The sequence below is a fragment of the Rana temporaria genome, chromosome 11 (assembly GCF_905171775.1).
Source record: "Rana temporaria chromosome 11, aRanTem1.1, whole genome shotgun sequence".
NCBI lineage: Eukaryota > Metazoa > Chordata > Amphibia > Anura > Ranidae > Rana > Rana temporaria.
The window spans coordinates 56,604,939-56,618,711 of record NC_053499.1 but is presented as its reverse complement, the minus strand read 5'-3'; the positions used below and the strand labels follow the sequence as shown (position 1 = coordinate 56,618,711).

Below are 13,773 nucleotides of genomic sequence, written 5' to 3'. Positions count from 1 at the left end.
TGGGGGGATTATGGCATGGGGTTGTTTTCAGTGAAGGGGACCCCTAAAGGAGTCGGCATACCAAGTAGGGCTGCAACTAACAATTATTTTCATAGTCGATTAGTTGGCCGATTATTGTTTCGATTAATCGGATAATAGCCTTACAAAAAAAAAAATATAGCATTTTTACAATTTTTTTTTTTGGGCCAATTTGTTGTTGGGCAGATTACAAAACACAAATTGCCGCAAAAACACATTACATGCTTTTCTGCAGCTTCTCCATTGAAGTATATTGAACAAAAAAATCGCACCGTTTTGTGTTAAGTCCTTGCCCTTTCCAAATACGCAGCAGCTGAAAAAATATCATGGATGTGAACGTATCCCATAGGAAAACATGTAAATGATCTGTACTATGTTTCTGCAAAAAGCACCAAAAAACAGGTGTGAACCCGGGCCTGAGATGTTTAGTAACATAATAGGGTTAAAAAAACAAAAAAAGTACAAAAGAGCAAATGATCGCTTCTGTAAAGGGTTAATTTTTTTACTGTGGGACAGTGAAAGTAATATTTACAGTAGCGATTTGCTTTTTTGTACTATAAAGGGCTAATTTTTGTTTTTTTAACCCCATTATGTTACTGGCCGATTTAATCGATTTATGAAAATTGTAATCGATTCATTTCATAATCGATTTAGTTTTGGCCCTAATACCAAGACATTTTGGACAATTTCATGCTCCCAACCTTGTGGGAACAGTTTGGGGATGGCCCCTTCCTGTTCCAACATGACTGTGCACCAGTGCACAAAGCAAGGTCCATAAAGACATGGACTTAGTAAGGGTGGTGGAAAATTAAGTAACAATATAAACATTTCAAAATGCTATAATGGTGTGAACCTCCCAACTAAGAAGTTGTTGCACTTGAAGTTAACTTGTATTGCAATTATCTGTAGAGGGGAAATATATATAGGAGGGGTTTCCACCATCCCTGCTAAGTTTTTTATATGTGATGTTGCATATCACAGAGACCGGTATTGTGGTAATATTGAAGTTTGAGATTTCCACCATTATTGTTAAGCAAGTTAGCGCTGCACTTTTTTGTGTGGTGTGGGAATATGTAACAGTGCAAACCTTTTACTGACACTTTTTATTTTATTTTACCTCCAGTAGTTTATTGTAAATAATAGTGGGGTGATTACTTATTATACTGAAGATCGACGTGGCATTAATGAACATCAACAGATTTTAGTTGTGCCCCACCAGCCCCCCCCCCCCCTGGATAATGTGCCTGTCTGCTGAGTTCATCTCCCCATCCCTGCACTGATAGGCACTAGGCGCCACTGATTGGCAGCACAGATGGGCACCAAGAGGCCACTGGAATTGGCACTGATAGAGTAGAGGGGGAGTTTCACATTGAGCAGTCAGCAAGGCTTTTAAGAGCCACCAAGTGCTTGAAACTCATGTAATGTAACTACTTTCAGAGACCAGCTGTCAAAAATCGGCGGTGATGTTGGGGTGGGTGGGACCGAACAGCTATCAAACACTAGCCAATGATTGAGCTGCTTAAGAAAGGAGGAAAGGGTTGGGCTACCTCCAGGCCCACCTGCCCCTTATCTATCTATTAGAATGCATGTGTTTCCATTGTGGAAACTCTCACAAATTTAGAAGGATTAGGGTTGCAAACAATACACAGGGTGCCGTGAAGAGGCCTTGCAGCTTATGCCTGCTTTTGCAAATATATGCTAACTAAACCCCTGTTTTTAACGCATACTGTTGGACAAGTTAACTTGGTAAGCAGACTGGTTGGTGAGTTGAGCTGGGAATTTTCTACTGGGTAGGTTTAGCTAAGGCTATGACTGCAAGTGTCAGCTGACTTGGAGTGCGATTTGGCAATTTCACCATTGTGCTGTTACGGGGAAGCAAAAGTCTGCCTACTCCAAGATAACTGTCTGTATTTAGACCCAATACAGAACAGAACACAGCATTGTAATTCTGTAATGAGGAAAGATCTGCAGGGAGACCACTTTTTTTTGGAAGCTTCTAGGGTTCAGTTCCACGTTTAGTAATACAGCATCACCAAGCTGATGTCATCACTGCTCTTTTCTCCTGTAATAAAAGCTGTTCAACATTTTTAGGCCCCTTTCACACTGGTGCCTTTTTGTTTTTTTTTATCAGCAGGGAATCTGCTGATCAGAGCAGAGTGGGCAGATGACAGGTCCACGTCTGTTCTGTTTATGCAGAGCGAACACAGACAGAGCCTGGTCTCCCCTATGGGCAGTCTGTGGTAAATGGACTCCGCTGTCTATTTGCACTGACTATCTTCTGATCTGATCCGACATGGAGGAGAACAGATTCCCCTTACATTTTGTTTTGCAGACCAAATCAGAGGTAGGCGGAGGTAGACGGACACAAGTCTGTTTACACCCGCCAGTCCATAGTTGTGAAAACCAAAAGTGTGCTCTCCCTTTAAATCTTATACCGAAACATCAAATCAATCCAAAGTTGAATTATAATACTCTTGTGTGACATATTATACTTAATATAGTGCAAAATTAAGCATATTATAAAGCAAACTTTGTAGCAACATATTAGTGCCAATCATTGTAAAAAAAAAAAAAAAAGTCTCTGAATGCAACAAATTCCTTATATATTCATTGGTGACAATGACATGAGTGCTCCGTACCGAAGATATTCTCTGTGCTGAAGTGCTCCTTGGCCACTTGCCAACCGTTGTTGATCCCAAATTATAGGGATCAAACACGCATGTAGTGCAGAGGAGCTCCCACACAAAGTCAAATCGTGATGACCTGCTCCTCGTTAATGGGTTGGGAATCGGCTCTCATATAATCATAGCAAAGCTTTTCATAGGATCACACATGGAAAACAAGCAGGGAGAATCCATAGTGCAGTAAAGCCAAGTATAAATTTATTATGAATAAAATACACTCACAATTTTTATCTTTTTATTTTGAAAGTGAATATTTTAGCTGTGTAAAAAAAAAAAATGGCTAAAAGTGATTGCCCTGAAGATGCACTCAGGTGTCAAAATGTAATGTTTATCAATCTCTTCAGCACCAAGGAAGCCCTGAAACCTGTGCTACTCAGATATGCAAATCTCAACCGTCTGTGAGTAAATTATGACCTGACTCGCAGAATTAATCTCCAATAATGGTCTGTGAGAGTGAGAAAGTTGAAATATACATATCAGAGGGGCCTAGATTTTGGAGCAGTGAAGAAGCTGAAAGGATATAGTTAGACATCTAAGTGTCTGCACTGCAATCACTTGGTGTTTATTTAGGGGAGCAGTTCACTTTTAAGCAGTGGCAGGCAACCTTGGGACTCCAGCTGTTGTGGAACTATATGTCCCATAAGTCACTGCAATACTGACAACCACAGGAATGACTTCCAGAGACATGATGGGATTTGTAGTTTCACCACAGCTGCAGTGTCAAGGTTTACCTACCCCTGGTTTAGGTTCTGGGGTGTCCAATGTCATTTTGGCTTCACTGTTTGGTAGCTCACAGAACTGAATAAAGCATGAGGAATATAATTCAGATTGAATTTATGCTAGCATTACTTTAACTTCAATGTTTTGCAAGGTAGTAAAGTCTCTCTCAATACTTGGGGAACAAACAGGCTGTGTTGGCTAGCACAACCCTATTTATTTTATGGAGATAGAAAATGTCCTTGTAGAGAAAGACTTGAACTACCTAATATGTGTCTGAAAGGTCAGGATTTATCTTTGTTTAGTGAGTTTTTCTCTTTTTCCAGAAAATGCTGTATTTGATGCTGGAACTACAATACCATTAGTTTGCACCCAGTTGGCAATCTGAAATGCAGTGTAGACTCTTACTACCTGTACAGAACCATCCATAGGGGGTTGTCTACCCTAATCCTTCTTGCCACACAGAGTTAATCCAGCTCTGAGCAATCCTCTTTTATTGTTCAGTGAAATAAAACAGACTTGCAGAGAAAAACCTTGGTCCGTTCCGCCCCCTTGCTGTGAGTGACAGGTTATTTACATATCTCATGCACTAGCCTGGAGACAGGCATTATTTTTTAATTCCCAACACCCACTCCTTTTCTGGAGTCATGTGGTTACTTTTCTGGATTTTGACTGGATGTTAGTGATCTTAGCAGAATTTAGTGTAAGGGGAGTGTAGAGGTAGGCAGGGAGACTACTGACATCACGACTCCACCCACCGAGCTCCAGACAACAGATCCACCCACAGAATCTGCAGTTTTTCAGTTCTTATAACAGACAGACGGGAAACATTTGACAGGTAAGGATACATGCAGGAGGCATCTATATCCTTATAGATCAGCACTATGGCAGTCATTTAGAAAGGATGAGAGTGGGTTTACATCCACTTTAATCTTCTGTGGCACCTATGATGTATGACAGACTGAGCAAATGAGGCGTTTTTTTTTCACACAAGATTAAGGTGTGCTGGCAACTTTTATCTTTTTAAAATATGCCACACAGTTGCCAGCATCTGTCACTTCTGGACATTTCTGAAAGGTAAAAAAAACAAATACGGTAGTAATGGATGGTTATTTCTCGAATACATTCAAACCAAGTTTAATTTAACCAGATGTCCAATGTGCTGTCCCTTCAACGTGCTTCTATTAGGTACTGTGCTTTGTGTTGCACAGCACTTTTTTTTTTAACCAGACCCCATATGTGGCTTGTGTGTTTAGCCGTATCATAGAAGTATTTTTAGTAAAAGCTATTGTAGTAGGATTTTTATCAGGAGGTATTTTGTACCTTTTTTTTGTAACCTAGCAGACTTGATTATCGAATTAAAAGTGCAGAGGGCCAGATTCACAAAAAATTGCGGCCGTAACCCGTTTACGTTACACCGCCGCAAGTTTTCAGTGTAAGTGCCCGATCCTCAAAGCACTTACCTGGAAACTTGCGGCGGTGTAACGTAAAGTCGTCCGGCGCAAGCCCGCCCAATTCAAATGGGGCGGGCACCATTTAAATTAGGCGCACTCCCGCGCCGGACGTACTGCGCATGCTCCGTCTTAAAATTCCCGCCGTGCTTTGCGCGCAGTGACGTCATTTTTTCGAACGGCGACGTGCGTAGCGTCCATTCGTATTCCCGGACGTCTTACGCCGAAACAAAAAAAAATTGAAATTTGACCCGGGAACGACGGCCATACTTTAACATGGCTCGACTAAAGTTAAGCCATGTTAAAGCAGGTGTAAATTTGCGACGCGAAAAAATTACTAACGACGGGAAAAAACTTTGTGGATCGCCGTAAATCCTCATTTGCATACCCGACACTGGAATACGACGCGAACTTCCCCCAGCGGCGGCCGAGGTATTGCATCCTAAGATCCGACGGTGTAAGTCAATTACACCTGTCGGATCTTAGGGCTATCTGTGCGTAACTGATTCTATGAATCAGTCGCATAGATACTCTGAGAGATACGACGGCGTATCAGAGATACGCCGTCGTATCTCTTCTGTGAATCTGGCCCAGAATCTCCATATAGTAGAGTATGCAATACTACTACTGTTCAGTACTCTATAATGATTGCTTGCTTTTGTAAACCTTTCATCATCTCAGATGTTATCTAACTGTGCCGGATGCTCATTCATGCGCTATGGTCTTATTGATTAAACGCCACAGCATATATTCACAGATTGTTGCGTTTTGCATTTCTCTTGGTAATGGGATGGATTGCTTCCTAGTTTGGCCGTGCCTGAAGGACCATTTCACTAAAACAATCAATATCATTTAATGCCTGCTGGGCTACATTTTCCACCCATGTGATTTTGTGAAACCTTCCTTACGTCAGTAGACATCAGTACGCTACTCATATTGAGATATCCCAGGCAAGGTTAAACATAGTTGGTTTCAACTGGCATTACAGTGAGTTTGAGAAACAATGAGCATTCAGAGAGAGGGAAGAAGAACCAGACTGCCAGAAACTAGAACATCTTGGGAGGACAAAGGTACTTCTGAAGTAGCAGCTGGAAAACTGGAGGTTATGGAGAAGTTCTTCACACCACTGCCCCATTCTAGCAGCCAGAGACCATCCAAGAGCAGTTCAAAAGGAAAATCTAGCTGGGAGGGGACCAGGAACCATTACTATAAAGAATCTATGTCTTCTTCCTCACCTTCTTCCTCTTCAAGCCAATGGTCATCAGAATCCAATTTCAGAGTCCATGGACAGTTTCAAGGATACAACTCTCGTGCTTCCCATTCACGTTCCTGTAACGACATATCGCTGGGAAAGGGGAGAGGAAATGAGGACAAAAGGAATTTTGTTTCTAAACAAGATGCTAAAAAATCTGTCCAACAAGAAATAGATCGTTTGTCTCCAGTAAGAAGTAAAACAAGATCAGCTAAAAAGAGCCATTCAGGAGATTCAAAGGAGGCAGGTCTCAACAGGAGTGGAAGAGAGGATAAAAAAGGTTTAAAAAATGGTGGTCGAAGAGCTAAATCAATGGAGGCACTGGTGGAAAAGGAAGCCAGGAAGAAAGAAGGTCAAGGAAAAAAGAGAGTCCCTGTAGAGAAGCAGAGATTTTCTCGCTTTCTAGATGAAATAACTGTCCAGGTATTAAGCCCATCAAGCCTGAACTCTTTAGGCATGAAAGAAAGGCAGAATCTAGGCAATCGTGACCAGTGGAAGAACTCAAGTACTGACAGCTTGGGTTCCAGAGGTAAAAGAAGCCAACACAATTCTGTAACAGAACTTCAGGAAGGGAGAAAGAAAGGCAAAGGAAAAATAGGGTCTGCTACAAAAGCAAAAGTGAGTGCGGATCCCCCTGAGCCCTGGAGGAGGAGAGATAAGAGTACCAGTCCGGACTCTGTGACCTCCTCCACGCGACGCAGATGTGAAAGAGAGGATGCAAACCTAAGTGCTTCAAACACGGGTCACCAACCAAGAAGAACAAGCCGGAGGCTGTCACAGGAAAATGTTGGAAAGCCACTGGATCACAAAGAAAGGGATAACAAAGATGGTGGCTTAAGTGGAGCACCAAAAGGAAAGGTGGGCTGAATCTTTACAGGGGCAACAAATACCCCAAAAATGTAAATAAATACTGTAAACTATATTCATTAGGAAAGCATGTTATTTTTTTTGTCAACAAAACTAACTTGAAGTTTACAATGTCTTTGTAATAATGCTATTCCGGTACATAAATACAATTCTGGGAAGAGTTTTAAGCCTGACCCCAGGAAAATAATCCATATTCGCAGATGGGTGAGGATTAAATACTTGTTATGCCTACGTGTTACTGTACAAGTATCTTTACTTAGCGCTGGAGGGAGTTTGCTTAACCACTTAAGACCCGGACCAAAATGCAGCTAAAGGACCAGGCCCCATTTTGCGATTCGGCACTGCTTCGCTTTAACTGACAATTGCGCGGTTGTGTGACGTGGCTCCCAAACAAAATTGGCGTCCTTTTTTCCTCACAAATAGAGCTTTCTCTTGGTGGTATTTGATCACCTCTGCGTTTTTTATTTTTTGCGCTATAAACAAAAATAGAGCGACAATTTTGAAAAAGATTCAATATTTTTTACTTGTTGCTATAATAAATATCCCCCAAAAATATATAAAAAAAACGATTTTTTTCCTCAGTTTAGGCCAATACGTATTCTTCTACCTATTTTTGGTAAAAAAAATCGCAATAAGCGTTTATCGATTGGTTTGCGCAAAATTTATAGCGTTTACAAAAAAGGGGATAGTTTTATTGCATTTTTATTAATTTTGTTTTTTTTTACTACTAATGGCGGCGATCAGCGATTTTTTTCGTGACTGCGACATTATGGCGGACACTTTGGACAATTTTGACACATTTTTGGGACCATTGTCATTTTCACAGCAAAAAATGCATTGTTTACTGTGAAAATGACAGTTGCAGTTTGGGAGTTAACACAGTGCAGGGGTACCATTGGAAAAGAGGTGCAGACTGTTGTTACTCAGTAACAGGAAGTACCTGAATACAAACCTTCATGGCAGGTTCACCAGGTGTTATTTTATTAGTGACTCCAAATTTTAAAATATTACAATTTTATTTGTGAAGTTTATAGTATATTTAAAGCGGTAGTTCCCCCTCTAATTTAAGATTAGATTGATGCTCATTTTGTCTAGGGGAATCGGCTTTTTAAAAACTAAGCAGTACTTACTGTTTTAGAGATATATCTTCTCCGCCGCTTCCGGGTATGGTCTTCGGCACTGAGCGTTCCTTCTTGATTGACAGGCTTCCGACGGTCGCATCTATCGCGTCACGATTTTCCGAAAGTAGCCGAACGTCGGTGCGCAGGCGCCGTATAGAGCCGCGCTGACGTTCGGCTTCTTTCGGCTACTCATGAAACGATGGATGCGACCGTCGGAAGCCTGTCGTAAGACTGTCAATCAAAATAGGAACACCCAGTCCCGAAGACCATACCCGGAAGCGGCGGAGAAGATCGCTCTCTACAACGGTAAGTACAGCTTCGATTTTAAAACAACTAGCCGATTCCCCTAGACAAAATGAGCATCAATCTAAGGGTAAAAATTGTTTTATGGGTGAACTCCCGCTTTAAGTGGTTGGGTTTACCTGTGCTATAAGTTTAAATTGTGTTTTTTATGTAATTTCTTTAATATATTTGGTACAACGTATCTGCTTGCAAAAAATAGCATAAACCTTTCTTATAGTTTTTATAGCCACAAGGATATTATAATGTAGTAAGCTGGTGTTTTATGACTTAATAACAACCTGTTGATTTCTAATATACTGTATATGTAATGTACTAAATATATCGAACAGCTGAAAGTACATTTTCTGATATACTGATCTGCAAGCATTAAATATCCAGGAGAAAGGACAAGTATTAAGATCACATCACAGGCACGTGCGATCATAAATGGTCTTTTTTACGTTTTCAACAAAAAAAGCAGCTTGACTTCACATAAGTATAGCTAACACCGAATAAATGCAGGATCATTTGCCATCTCTCCAAGGAAAAGTATAGTATATTTTTATTGGACACATACTGTATATTTAGTTATTATTGCAGTGTTACCTTAAAGCGGAGGTTCACCCAAAAACACAACTTTGTACCATCCATACTAGCATACTAGCATCAGCTACAGTATGCCTTTTTTTTTTTTTGTGCTGTACTTACGGTTTAATCCGTAAGTTTCATTTCAGACACCCGCGGGGAATGGGCGTTCCTATGAAGAGTGGAACATGATTGACGGCCGGCTATGGCGCGTCACACGTTCCGAAAATAGCCGGAGTAGGACTCGGCTCTTCGCGGCGCTATACGGCGCCTGCGCACAGACTAGGAGCTGACTGCGCAGGCGCCGTATATGTCAGCGTCCTATTTCGGCTTTTTTCGGAAGGCATGACGCGCCATAGCTGGACTTCAATCATGTACCCCTCTTCATAGGAACGCCCATTTCCCGGCCGGAGTCTGAAACGAAAGTTACGGATTAAACCGTAAGTACACCGCAAAAAAAAAGGCATACTGTAGCTGACGCTAGTATGCTCGTTTGTATGGCAGATAAAGAAAACATTTTTTTTAGGGTGAACCCCCGCTTTAAAGTAAAATTTTCATATATTTAATTGCTTTCTCTTCTTTAGTTTTATTATATTAAATGTAGTGGTTTGTAGTTTAACTAATAGCCGGAGCTCAGTATTTGATGCAGCCCCATTTAAACTCACTACTTATTACAATAACTGATATAAGATACAGTATCGGGTTCAAAGGTAGTGCATTGTCAGTCAACTAAAGCTGGCCATAGATGGATTGAAATCCAGCCAGTTAAGCATCGACTGATCGAATTTAGATCTACAGTATCTATGGATTTGGCTGCAGTGCTGATCAGTTTATTCTGGCAGCGGAGTCCCACTATCAGAATACAATATCACAGTGGGGAGAAGACCTTCATCCGCCTCGAATATGTAGATAGGGAATCCATCCTTTTTTGATCAACCAGCTTTGGACAACTTTAGAATAGCATTGGGAAAAGGAGCAGGAAAGTACAGTCATACCATAGTACGGTAAAGCTGAAAGCAAAGCCTGAATATGTAATGAGCACATCTGCAATTTTAAATTAGATAGAAATGATTTTAACAAACCTTAATATGAATATTTAATTATGATGAGCTCTTTTACAGATATACACATAGGCCCGGATTCACAAAGCACTTGCGCCGACGTATCTCCAGATGCGCCGCGTAAGTGCAAATATGCGCCGTCGTATCTGTGCGCCGTACCCACAAACTAAGATACGCCTAAAAACAGGCTTAATCCCGCCGACGTAACTTGCCTACACCGGCGTAGGGTGGGCGCACATTTACGCTGGCTGCATGGTGGCGCTGCCAATAATTAGCCATTCAAATATGCAAATGAGGAAAATATGGCGATTCACGAACCTGCGCCCGCCCAACGCAGGCTACGAGAGGTGCACGTAAGTTGTACATCCGGCGTAAAGTTAAGCCCCATAAAGGAGGTGTAACTCAGCAGCAGACATGTTAAAGGTCTGCATCAGGGAACAGAAGCCGGCGGTTTTTATGTAGTTTACGTTGGACGTGTGTCTGGATGGGCGTAGATTACGTTCATGGCGTAGGCAGTGATCCGGCGTATCTTAGGTAGTTGTTCCGACGTGGTTATGAGCATGCGCACGGGGAATGCGTCCACGACACGACGCATGCGCAGTACGTTCAATGTACTTGTCTGGCTCTTAAACCATCATTTGCATGGGGTCACGCCTCATTTGCATGGGTTTGCATGGCTCACGCCCACTTCCACCTACACCGACTTATGCTTTCGAAACCCAGCGCAGTTTAGGCAGCATTGGCTTTGTGAATTCTATGCTAGCCTCTCTGCGTCGGCGTAGCGTAAAGGAGATACGCTACGGCGGCATAAATGTGCGCCACTGTCTGTGAATCCGGGCCTATATTACCAAAAGTATTGGGACGTCTGCCTTTACACGCACATAAACTTTAATGTCCAAATCATTTGATGGAGGTTTTTTTTTTCATGGTTTGGGCTTGGCCCCTTAATTTCAGTAAAGGGAACTCTTAAGGTGTCAGCAAACCAAGACAATTTGGACAACTTTGTGGGAACAGTTTGGGGGAAGACCCTTCCTGTTCCAACATGACTGCGCACCCGTGCACAAAGCAAGGACCATAAAGACATGTCTGAGTGAATTTGGGGTGGAGGAACTTGACTCACCTGCACAGAGTCCTGACCACAACTGGAAAGAATGCCTTTAGGATGAATTAGAGTGGAGACTGTGAGCCAGGCCTTCTCATCCAAATCGGTGTCTGACCTCACAAATGCGCTTCTGAAAGAATGGTCAAATATTCCCATAGACACACTCCTAAACCTTGTGGATGGCCTTCCCAGAAGAGTTGAAGCAGTTATAGCTGCAAAGGGTGTACCAGAATAATATTGAACCCTATGGACTAAGACTGGGGTTCCATTACATTTTATGTAAGGGCAGGTGTCCCAACACTTTTGGTAAAATAGTGTATATTTGAAAAGGTAAAATATTTGCTTTAATAATGCAGTAAGAAGCTCAGAGGTGATGCGCATAGTCCCATAACCCAATGCAACCAGTAAGCCCTCGTGTTTCATCACCCCAGTGCAATCTGAACAATGAAGGATGATTTCTGCCTCTCAATCCACTTGTTCTAATATGATACCACTGTAGGGGTAGGTATATGACAGGTCCATGAGTACCCCTAACTGATCTTTTAGCCATATACAACATGATGCAGTATCCCAGAGCTAACCTTTACCATTTCCAATAAAACACAATCCTAAAATCCATATAATCACCTTAACCCTATCCTGACCATGATGCCTAAATACCCAGGCCACATGTAACAGAATCAGTATGTGTTGGTTAGCAAAAACTCTTTGTTTAACTTTTAAAAAAATATATATTTTTTACTTTTTGCTATAATGAATATCCCCAAAAATGTTTTTAAAAAACAAATTTCTTCATCAGTTTAGGCCAATATTTATTCTTCTACATATTTTTGGTAAAAATAAGCGTATATTGATTGGGTTGCGCAAAAGTTATAGCGTCCACAAACTATGGGAAAGATTTATGGCATTATTATTTTTATTAGTAATGGCGCCATTGCAACGGACAGATCGGACACATTTTTGGGACCATTGGCATTTATACAGCAATCAGTGCTAAAATATGCACTGATTACTGTGTAAATGTCACTGGCAGGGAAGGGGTTAACCGTGTGTTCCCCTGTGTTCTAACTGTATGGGAATAGGACTGAGTAGGGAAGGAGACATATACCTGTTCCTACTTACTAGGAACAAACCTCTCCTCTCCTCTGACAGCACAGGGATTTGTGCGTTTACGTGCGTGCCCTCTTATAGGGAAACGCCTATATATAAGGGACTTTGCCCAGGAGAGCCATTGTGCTGCAGTAAATCTGCGTGAGGCGGTCGGGAACCGGTTAACCACTTCAGCCCCGGAAAAATTGGCTGCCTAATGACCGGGCCATTTTTTGCGATTCGGCACTGCGTCGCTTTAACTGACAATTGCACGGTCATGCGACGTTGCACCCAAACAAAATTGACGGCCTTTTCCCCCCCACAAATAGAGCTTTCTTTTGGTGGTATTTGATCACCTCTGTGGTTTAAATTTTTTGCGCTATAAACAAAAAAAGCGTAAATTTGAAAGAAAAGCAATATTTTTTACTTTTTGTAATAACTAATAAATATCCCCAAAAAATATATAAAAAAATATGTTTTCCTCAGTTAAGGCCGATACGTATTCTTCTAAATATTTTTGTTAAAAAAAATTGCGATAAGCGTATATTGATTGGTATGCGCAAACGTTTTAGCATCTACAAAATAGGGGATAGTTTTATGGCATTTTTTTTTTTTATCAGTAATGTAGGCGATCTGCAATTTATTTTTTATTGTGACTGCGATATTGCAGTGGACACATCGGACACTTTTGACACTATTCTGGGACCATTGTCATTTATACAGCGATCAGTGCTATAAAAATGCACTGATTACTGTGAAAAAAAATGGCAGGGAAAGGGTTAAACACTAGGGGGCGAGGAAGGGGTTAAGTGTGTCCTAGGGAGTGATTCTAAATATGGGGGGCTGGGCTACCAGTGACACAACAGTGATCACTGCTCCTGATGACAAGGAGCAGTAGATCGCTGTCCTGTCACTAGGCAGAACAGGGAAATGCCTTGTTTACATAGACATCTCCCCGTTCTGCGATTCCGTGACACGATCGCGGGACACCGGTGGACATCAAGTCTGCAGGTTCCTACCAATCAGCAAAGAGGACCTGTTTGATGTTTCTAATTGCAAAACAGAGGTCACAGTTTGCAAATATATGTGGAAGGTGGATAACCTCGATAATGTAAAAAAAACAATATTGTATATAATATACTGTATGGTCATTCCCATTGGTACAAATTAAGTTACAACTAACCATTCTGTCTTCTGAAAGTACAGGGCCTTGAAAAAGTATTTATACCCCTTGAATTTTCCACATTTTCTTATGTTACAACCGAAAACTAAAATGGATTTTATTAGGATTTTATGTGATGGACCAACACAAAGTGGCACATAATTGTGAAGTGGAAGGAAAATTATAACCTTTTCAAATCTTTTTTACAAATATCTGCAAAGTGTGGGGTGCATTTGTATTCAGCCCCCTTTACTCTGCTACCCCTAACTAAAATCGAGTGGAACCAATTGCCTTCAGATGTTGCCTAATTAGTAAATAGAGCCATGGGTGTAGGAACCCTTACAAATCTGGGGGGGACAGCATTTTTACTCGCCAGGTATAT

The 13,773-nt window shown here is 41.4% G+C and overlaps 1 protein-coding gene across 2 annotated transcripts in view; it reads left to right on the top strand.

Annotated features, from left to right (window-relative positions):
* The first annotated feature begins 5,684 nt into the window (after positions 1-5,684).
* The window catches only part of LOC120917350, a 52,511-nt gene continuing 44,422 nt past the window's right edge, over positions 5,685-13,773 (top strand). For both annotated transcript variants that reach the window (XM_040328578.1, XM_040328577.1), the window contains exon 1: positions 5,685-6,980. In XM_040328578.1, the coding sequence (XP_040184512.1) occupies positions 5,874-6,980 (1,107 nt within the window). In that variant the 5' untranslated portion in view covers positions 5,685-5,873. The remainder of the gene's footprint in view (positions 6,981-13,773) is intronic.